Here is a 10029-nt window from a genome sequence, read left to right on the forward strand (position 1 = left end):
CCTCTACACAACCAGGGCGAGCTCAGGCAACATGGCCAGCTCCTTTCCAGGTGCAGCCCATCTGCAGCTGCCTGTCACTGCACAGTCATGGACCTAAGACACAAGCCACTAGGGCCCAAATGTGGGGAGCAGGGGACGAAACAGCCTCAGGAACAAGCCCACAGCCAGAGGCTTAGCCCTGGGGTGGGTTTTCCTTTGACTCCTCTCTGCCATCCATTTCCTTTCTTGCAGCAGCATCTTCTTTGAAAGAAAGAGGCTTGTCATAGCCAAGACTGCGGTCTCCAGGCTGAAGTCCTCCCCCGCCCCTATCAGTGTCTAGCAGGGAGAATTGCAACTTGTCACTGGCACTGAGCCCATCAGAAATTGTGTCAATAAAGTGCAAATAATGCCTCGGTGCCTGCTGCTCTCTGAGCCCGAAATGAACCAAGGAGGTCCTCTAAGGAGAGAAGACAGAGGGATGAGGCAGTTACACCCAATAGGAGACCAATCAGGACAAAGCCATTCCCCGGATGTCATCAAAATCTTCCAATTTCACACAGAAAATGAGCCCTGGCTCAAGTTTTATGAACGTTCAGTTGTCCCCATTTCGGCTAAATGGATTCCTTTGAGAGCTGGAATCTTAACCCTTGGAAGGCCTCCGAAGGACTGAGTCGCTTCCACCAGGAACTGCACTGCAGAGAAACATCCAGCTGCATCTCTCTGGCCACAGCATGGAAAACCTCAGAACCCACACAGCCTGGCCCAGCAATGTAGGCCACAGGAGAGCAGCCCTCACCTGGGCTGGGTGTGGGGGGTGCTGGGAACAACATGAATGAGCTTGTGCACCTGCTTCTGGGGGTGTGGTGTTAAGAGGTGTCTAAGCCCCCTCTCCTGAGCCACTCTCCTCCAGGATTCTCAGCCTGTCCTGTTACTTTCCTTCTTCCACCTCTTTCCACCAAAGCAATGAGTTCAGAGTTCCCTTCTGCCACCCAAGGGCCAACCTTCAACTCAGGGTCTGGTGTTTGGTTAGAATCACCGACATCCATAGGTCTGGGATGTGTAGGGTTAGGTGTTCTGGGTGGAGGGAAGAAAGGAGCAGAGGAGGGCTGCCTTCTCCTCATCCAGCTTGCATTGTCTTCTGCTCCCCTCTGAAGTTCACTGCCATGGGTTTTGCATTTCCCTCTGTTTCCTAGTTTTCTGTCAGGTACCTCACCCACTCTGTCCTCTCTGATTTTTTGTGGGGGAGGGGTACCAGGGATTGAACCCAGGGGCACTATACCACTGAGCCACCTCCCCAGCCCTTTTTAATATTTTATTTAGAAACAGGGTCTCACTGAGTTGCTTAAGTTGCTGAGGCTATCTTTGAGATCCTCCTGTCTCAGCTTCCTGATCCACTGGGATTATAGGGCATGTGCCACCATGCCCAGCTCCTCTCTGATCTTTTAGCTATGAAATTGTGCCATCAAGCAACTCCAAATGGGGTCTTGGCCCTGGGAGAGAGCGCAAGCAGTATTTTGCATTCGCAGCAGAGCTGGGAGTGGCAGGGAAGTGAGGATGAGGAGGGCAGGGGACAGAGGAATGTAGCCCACGGAAAACTTAACCTGTCTTGGGCAGAAAATTTGTCCTTGCTGTCTTGAAAAAGTCATGCAGCCTCTACAACACAGACGCAGCAGAGCACACTGTGCAAGGTAAAGCAGCAGGTCACAAAAGGACAATGCTGTACTATTCTGTTCCTCCAAGGTCCCTAGATTTCTCAAATTCATAGGGTCTGAGAGTAGAAGGGGCTGGGGAGTCAGGAAATGGGGGGTTGTTTAATGGGGACAGTTTGGCAAGATACGAAGGGTTCTATGAAGGAATGCTGGTGGTGGCCTATAACACTGTGAATGCACTCAACATGACCCAACTGTACTTACAAATGGCTAAGAGGGTAAACTCTATGTTACATTTAACTACCACTAAAAGCAAGTTCTAAAAGAATGACTATGGTAAAAATAAGAGGAGTCACTGTTGGCCAATGTATCCTAAACGAGAAACTGAACTTGCAGGCGCACCTGCATCACTCAGTTGGCTGACAAGCACCAACAAACCAAAAACCAAAACAAGTCACCAATCCATGAGCCCAAATCCCTCACCTGTCCTCTTTCCCGAAGCTTCTTTCTTCTCTGTTCAGCTAGCTCCTAGATCTTTGTCCCAGCACCTGACTCCTTTGCCCTGCAGTCCATCCTGAACACACGGTTTCCTTCCCAGCTCCATTCCTGAGACCAAGCTCCTGTCACAAGCTCAGGAGCCATGAAGAGCCAGGTGTTGGAGTCCTCCTCAGATGTGCCTTCCTCAACACCTGACAGATCCTCCCTCACCTTTCTTCTCCGCCCAGCTGAAAACCCATAAAGGTCGCTGATGGTCAAAAGCGATTTAACCTTACCACTAATACCACCTCCTTCAAAGGCCCTTCCTCCTGCCCACTTTCAAAGGCCACAGATTTTAAGACAACAGCAGGAATCAGCTACTAAGGAAAGAGGCCCCTGGGGGTCCAGGGTGGGTCTCACTCCCACCTGTCAGGAAGCAGCCCCTCTCACTGGGGCTCAGCCTCAGCAGCCAGAGACGTCTCCACAAGGTTAGGGGCTACAGCATGCAGAGCCCCTGGGGGTTTTTGAGATCTCAAAAGCTTTCAAGAAACAACACCAGGGAAGAGTGACCCTTCAGAGGCAATATGCCTGCCTCCGTCTCACTTACCTGGTTACAGGTGTTAATATCCACCCCATTCCGCAGATGATCCAAAGCTTTGTCCAAGTTACCTGATCGTGCTGCCCTCAGAAAGCTGGTAGCAGCATCAGCCTGTAGGGAAAACAACAGGCTGTGAGTGGAGGGTGCCCTGTGTCTTGCTGTAACAATACCATCTGAGCCCACGTCACAGTGGCAGCACCTCACCCTCCTGTCAGGTCCTCAGGTGGGTGAAGGTGCCCTTGGGCTCCTGGCTGCACTGAGAACCAGAACATAAGGCTGCCCTAGACACCATGCCTCCCACCCTTTGTGTATTTTCATAAGCAAACATCTTGGCTGGGCAGCAGGCTTTGAGTGGGATCCTATTCCAACAGTGAATGCTTAGCATGGCCTGGGTTCACTCCTTTGATTTTTCAAGGGCTTCACATTCTTGCTGAGGAGCCTGTAATATCACATAGGTCTCCAGCTCCAGTGATTCATGAGCACAGCCTTAGAAGGAAGAGCCATATGTTCTGTGGGGCTGTTTGTTTTTGTTTTTGTTTTTGTAAGCAAATAGCACATAGTACTACTGACTAGGTGCTAAGAACCATTATCAGCATTTTACGTATATATCGCCACACATGGGCACACACACGGAGATATGCACTGACCTCCATTTAAAAAAATCCAAGAAGGAAATACCACCATGGTCCCCATTTTACAGATAAGGTCACTGAGGCACAGAGAGCTGAAGTGACTTGTTCAGAGTCCCATAGGAAGTAAAAGGCACAACCAGGATTAAGGCAGGTGGTGGCTCTGAAATTCATGAGCTTCACCTCCTAGCTCTGCTACTGGTTTCATCTGGCCTTAGACACTCAGGTGCTCCAAAATCCCTGTCCAATTTCTTGAATGACATTAAAGCCTTCTGTTCCTGGGCTGTTACTCAGACACTTACCCCACGCATTGGAAGACTGTGCTGCTGGGAGCACTGGTTTGCATTAAAGATGAATGATGGCCAGAGAGTGAATGCTGGGGACAACAAAAGAAAGTCTGCTAATGCAGACAAATGGAATAAAAGGACTGAAGAGGCTCAGAGCAGGTCCCTTGAGTCCAGGCTGAGTACTGTAGGTACTCAGCCACCCTATGTGAAAGCAGTGGAGAAGAAACTCTTCCTCACTCCCTTGTGGTGCTTTGAGAAGATAATGATGTGAGCACAATGCTTGGCACACCAGGCATATACAGGCTGAGTTTAACAGGTAAGAGTGGCTGTGTGGACAAGTCACAGGTGAAAGTGTGTGATGCCACTCATCCAGAACACATGCCTGGTGGTGCCCTCTCCACTGAGAGCTAGGTCTGTCTCCTTTCTCTACGCTGCATCTTCAGAGAACATGCTGGATGATGGCCCCCAAAGATTCTTCCACCCTCTGATCTCTGCAGACTACCAGTGTGCCCTCATTTGTAAACAGAGTCCTTGCAGATGTAATTAAGTTGTGGCTCCTGAGATGAGATCATTTTAGACTCCTTAGGTTGGCCCTATATCCACTGCTGTGTGTCCTCAGAAAAGACAGAAGAGGAGACACATGCACAGGGCAGAAAGCTATGTAAAGAAGGAGGCAGACATTGGAGTGATGGTAGCCCCGAGCCAAGGTAGCAGGCAAGCACAGAGGTGGAAGGGGCCAAGAGCAGAACCTTTGCCAGAGACTTTGGAGGGAGTACGGCCCTGCTCACTACTTCATTTCAGACCTCAGGCCTCCTGACTGAGAGAGAATACATTTCTGTTGTTTTTAAGCCACCCAGTTTGTGGTTAGTTCGTCTTAGCAGCCACAGGAAACTAATATAGACATGCTAAAACCAACATCCCTAAACATGGAAGACACAAAATGTACAGCCCCACAATCCCAAAACAATATTTTACAATGAAATTCTGATCACCCCTTCCCCAAAGCAGGGGTACACACTTTGCCATTTAACAGTGACCCCGTGATGAAACAAACATCCTTAGTATCAGGATTCTCCCCAAGGGCTGATTTTTGGCCAATCCTCCCTCCTCCAGGTCCCATTTGAGCCCCTTTGATATAGGTTCCCATACAAGCTCTGTGGCTGTCCTCCCATGACACATGCTGCCCCACCAGCAGGAAGACCCCTCCTCTCTTTTCTGTCTCCCTGTGGTATTCCTGTTTTTTGCCCCCTCCTGGCCTGTGCCCTCACCACTCCCTGAGCCCTGAAGCTCTCACCTGTCCATTCCAATCTCTCCTTCCTTCAAGGTCTCCCTGGGCTCCTACTCCCTGCATGATTCTGCCCTTCAATACTCAATATTTACCATCTTCAAAAAGCAGAAGTCATGGGATAGGAGCTTGATTTTAAATCAAGCATTTTAAATACAACTTTCTCTAGTTATTTAATTAATGTAAATCTGATCTCCCCAGCCAAATTGTTTGCTTCCTGAGGCAGGGACCAAATCTTGTATCTCAATTTTAAGTCCTTCAAAGAATTAGTGTCTGCAAGGTCAAGGCCTCATTTGACCTGAAGCACATGGTTCCCATGTCCCCAGGTTCCTCAGCAAGCCATCTGTGATGAAGGAAATATTTCAGAAACAAGAATCAGTCTATTGGTTCTCCATGCATGAGCTAGAGTCCCAGAGAAATAAGACCCAAGGTATATCTCCCAGCTAAATGACTAGGCCTGCTGATTGAGAAAGCCTGTCCGTGTTCAACTAGAAGGCAAAACACAACATTATTCCCCAAGAATAAAGATGTTGGGTTGGGGTTGTGGCTCAGTGGTACAGTACTTGTCTAGTATGCGTGAGGCACTGGGTTCAATCCCCAGCACCAGATAAAAATGAATAAACAAAGATGTTTAAAATGACATCATGTTTTTTTTTTTAAAAAGAATAAAGGTATTATGGAGACATTTCTCCCACCAATTGAGTATATTTTCCAGCACAATAATAGGATTCAGGATAAAAACCTGAGAATAGATGGATAAAAACAGATGCAATATCAATGAGCAACTCTATTTGACTATTCAAAGCACTGACTCTAGGAAGCAAAGCAGAATATTAATGACAGACAGACAAGGAGATAAATAGAGGCCAAGAGAAGCCAATCTAGACTAGAATGAGAAGGCTAAATGGTGTCTGTAATTTTTATAATATAAACATAAAATTATAATAGCAGTCAATGGGCTAAGTGAGTTATACCTTTTTTTTCTTTTCTATGTTGCTGTGGATTGAACCCAGAGCCTTGTGCATGCAAGGCAAATGTTCCACCACTGAGTTACACCCCCAGCCCCTAACAGTATATCTTTTAATCCTTATCACAACTGGTGAGGTGAGTATAATTATTACCCCATTTTAGAGCTGGTGAAATTGAGTTTGCAGAAGCTAATCATTTGCCCAAGTTCTGCTGCTGGTTAATGTTCAAGGACTCAACCCAAGTGTGCCTGACCAAAGTCCATGACACCATGGGCCATTCTCAGCCATAGAAGCCTGACAGTGTCCTTTCAGACAGCCCTGACAGATGTAGGAGCTAGTCGAGGACTAGAGTTTATCCATGGAAAAAGCAGTTTCTAGACAGGTCCAGAAGGTCCCACACTAAGCACTGTGTTAAGGCCAACACAGTTCTCTAGAAAGGAGTCATCTAGTTCTACAAATCTGTTTCCTGATGATAAAATCGAGACCCAGAGAAGTGACGTGACTAAGGTTGCCTAGAAATGAAGTTCACTCATTAAGGCTTTGTCAGGTTTGTTTGTTTGTTTGTTTGGGGGGGGGGAGGTGGGTTTCTATGGGCAGTGAGTAGGCAGGACATAAGCAAGATCATCAGGGTCTCTTAGAGGTGAATTTCAAATAATGATGTCCCTCCCACTGGTGTCGCTCAGTTTAATTCTACAATGTATTTATTGAGACCCTATTTCAAGTCCAGTATCCTGCTAAGGTAAAGAGAGAGAATGAAAAATCAGAATGTAAGTCCTGGTCTTCATGATTTGAAAAGTAAAGCGGCTGAGTTATAAAGGGGTCATTCATGCACACAGGCATCTATGGATTCATTTCACAAGTATTCACTAGTACCTTCAAGATGCCAGGTAATTTATAAACTACAGAGCAAATGGTCCTAGGTGGTCTATGAGACTGGTGTTTACCATCTTGTGCTTCTGAGCCCCTATTACCCATTTAGTTCAACTACTCCAATTTAATTGCCTATGCTTTAGTGTTCTGTGCACCCAGGAAGACGCTATGTCTCTAACAGGGTGGGAAGAGATTCAGAAGAATCCAATAAGTTCCATTAAAAATATTTATCTGAGTAAATACTAATCAGGAAAACAACAACAAAATACTAACCAGACATTCTCTAGGCTATGGTAAGTCGGAGAAAAGTTGCTGGCCCTCTCTGAGTCCTATCCATCCCCTTCTAGGCAGCCTCAAGAAAGCTATTACGTGGAAAGAAACTAGAGAACCCAAAAGGGCCTGCTGTTGTGTACCATCAGTAGGCCCACAACTCCCATAAGACCTAGATGGGTGCCTTCAAGGTGCTCACATTCCTGTGCACCCCACCAAGGCTGCTCTCTTGTGTCTCTGTCCCTTCTTGATCTTGAGCTCCATTTTAATTTAATTACACGTGTGTGTGCATGTGTGTTTTGGAGGAATGGAGGGGTTCCACAATGTACATTTTGTTTCACCCCTGGGCCACATCCCTGCAGGTCAGTCCATGTGATATCCTTGAACTTTCTTTCAAAACAAAGTAAGTTTACTTTTAGAAAGTTCTTACTATGTTTTAAGCACTCTAAATAAGATAATTTGTTTGTCTCCCCCCCCCCAAGAATTCCATGAGGCAGGTATTTTTATTATCTCCTTGTTCACAGATGAGGTTATAGAAAAATCAAGCAATTTGCTCAAAGTCCCACCGTTAATTGGCCAGGTTTGGATCTAGGTAGTGTATCTCTAAGGTCTTTCTTTTAACCACTGTGCTGTCACTTTTGAAGGCTCATAAAGTTCCTCTCAAGTTCAGCTTTGGCTAGAGGAAGCCTTCCGCCTGCTTTCAGGAGGAAGGAAATGGAAGAGAAAGGAAGAGATTGGAATTCCTCCTGGAACTCAAGCTGTCATCAGGGCTGCTCTGAAAGGGGGTGAACCCTGGTTACCTGAGATACCCAGACTATTATTAAACTTGTACTTCCTGAGTAGAGTGATACTATTATAGTGATACATGGGTAGCGGAGGGGCCTCCAGTATCCTGGGAGGGAGGAGCCGGAAGTAGGTTGCTGAATGTCAGCATGTTTCTAACACAGGAGCAGTGAAGCCTTCCAAACCACCAGAGGCCAGGCAAAGTTTAATTTCAGACAGAGTAAGAGGATCTCAGGTCTCTTTATACCTTCTTTGGGGCTCGAGGGGGCCCAAGTTTTCCCTAGCACAGATTGCAACTCTGTCTCAAGGTTTTGAGGACACAGTTTCCTTCCAAAATGATGAATGGAAAACTAATCCAATCACAAGTGTCTGTAAACAGAAAGCAACATGGCAATCTCTCTTTCCCAAAGCATCTTGTTTGGGCAGAAGGAGCTTGGACACAGCCATTGTCAAAACTAGGGGAAAGACAGTCTTGATGGTTTCCTGGGGGAACTGCAGCTCAGTCAGGTGACTGAGACAGGCTGCATTCCCTACGTGACACTCCGTGTGTGGGGGTGATGGTGATACTGGTGGTGGTGGTGGTGAGGGCCCTAGGTCTGTTCTTCCAGGTCCAGGTAAGTCCTCACAGAAAAGACAGCTCCAGCCTGAGTATCTGCGTGGCCCTTGCCTTTGACTTTGCAGAAACAGAAGTGAACTCTGGGCCACCGTGCATCTTTTCAATTAGGTTTCTTTCCAGAAAGTTGGGCTATTCCTACTTCACAAACTGTCTCCAGCACCTTAATTTGACTACTATCGGCAAAGATGAAATGAACAAATGAGAGGTGTCACTAAAGCAACAAGATGTACAAACCAGAGCCCTGGGTTCCCTTTCCACCCCCAACACAAATGCGGGGCCTTGCGAAGATCCCTATCCACTCTCTGTGCCATCAGCATGGTGCCTTACCGGCTGTGTCTTACTTGGGGTGGTCTGTGAAAAGCCAGGGTGAGCCTGGCGTGGAGCACCCTGCCTGTGAATTCCTGCTCGCCCCTTGATGCTGTGTGCCTCGTCCAAGTTGGCCAACCTCAATTTCCCCAGATCTAAAATGAGGATAATCCACAGCTGGGCTCTGGCGCACAACAGGTCTGCTTCCCTCTCGCCCCCATTCTTTTCCCGCTTCCCAGGGACCGCGGGACAAACGGCGTTTCTAAGGTTTCTGGTCAGGCCGCCGGCTAGGCGCAGCTGCTCCAGCCAGGACCCGAGGTTGTGGCATCCCCGATAGCTGTACCCACTGGGCTGGACTCTCCTCCCCAGGGTGAGGGGACACGGTCTCTGCGAGCGTTCGACGCGCCCCTCGGGGAATCCCCGCGGCGACTCCGAGCTCCCGCGCGTGGCACCTCGCCCCCGCCGGCCACAGGTCGCGCCGCCTCCCGGCACCAGCCCCTTGGCGGCCGCGGCCTCCAGGCCAAAGGAATTTTCCTCTGGATCCTGCTAGAAGCCTCGGCGCCCGGCATGAGGCAGCAGAAGGGCAGCCCAGCGCGCGTCCCCGCACCCGCCCGGGAAAGTTGGCGCCCGGCGCCGGCGGGCAGCCGCAGCCCGAACTAGGGGCCCTGAGGCCCGCACCCCGCACAGCGGCGGCCCCGCGCCACCCCGCGCCCGGCCGGAGCGGCCGCCAGCAGCTCGTCCACTCACCGCAGGGTCTGGCCCGGACCTGCCCTGTCTCGCTGCCATCGTCCGGCGCCCGCGCTGAAATCCGAGCTCCCCCTCCCCCGTTATCTGCTGGGCGGCGCGGGGAGCGCCAGCAAGTTCCGCGGCATCTGGCTAAACATACAGGCTCCCTCCGCTCCGCTCCGCTCCGCTCCGGCGCGCGGGGACCCTGCGCTCGCTCCTCGCTTTCCCGGCCGCCCGCCTGCCAGCCAGCCGCTAATGGGATCTCTTCATTTTCTCTCCATTATTATTATGTCAGATGGGAAAGTTAATGCGAAGCGATCTCCCAAGAGAAGGCACCTGCTGCCAAGCTCAGCGGAGGGGGTGCGTGAAGGGTGCGGGTGGGGGTGCGGCCCGAGCTGCAGGTGCCGGCCGGCCCCGGCGGGCGCAGAGCGAGCGTCCTGCTGCTGCAGAAGGGAGGCACACACGTCCAATGGAGGTGAGGAGCTCCAAGCTGCATGGCGCTCCCGCCCTGCCTCCTGCTACCCCGGCTGCCCTAGTGAATGGGCCCCGGAGCCTGCAGAGACGGCCAGGGTGAGCTCAGCAAAGT

General features: G+C 49.7%; 1 protein-coding gene across 4 annotated transcripts in view; it reads right to left on the reverse strand.

The window, feature by feature from the left end:
- Ank1 (ankyrin 1) overlaps positions 1-9591 on the reverse strand; it is a 97584-nt gene extending 87993 nt beyond the window's left edge. For all 4 annotated transcript variants that reach the window (XM_026409323.2, XM_026409321.2, XM_026409322.2 and 1 more), the window contains exons 1-2: positions 9465-9591; positions 2713-2814 (exon numbers count right to left, since the gene is read on the reverse strand). In XM_026409323.2, coding sequence (XP_026265108.2) covers positions 2713-2814; positions 9465-9503 — 141 coding nt within the window. In that variant the 5' untranslated portion in view covers positions 9504-9591. The remainder of the gene's footprint in view (positions 1-2712; positions 2815-9464) is intronic.
- Positions 9592-10029: the final 438 nt, after the last annotated feature.

Source organism: Urocitellus parryii, chromosome 14 (assembly GCF_045843805.1).
Source record: "Urocitellus parryii isolate mUroPar1 chromosome 14, mUroPar1.hap1, whole genome shotgun sequence".
In the NCBI taxonomy this organism is placed as follows: Eukaryota; Metazoa; Chordata; class Mammalia; order Rodentia; family Sciuridae; genus Urocitellus; species Urocitellus parryii.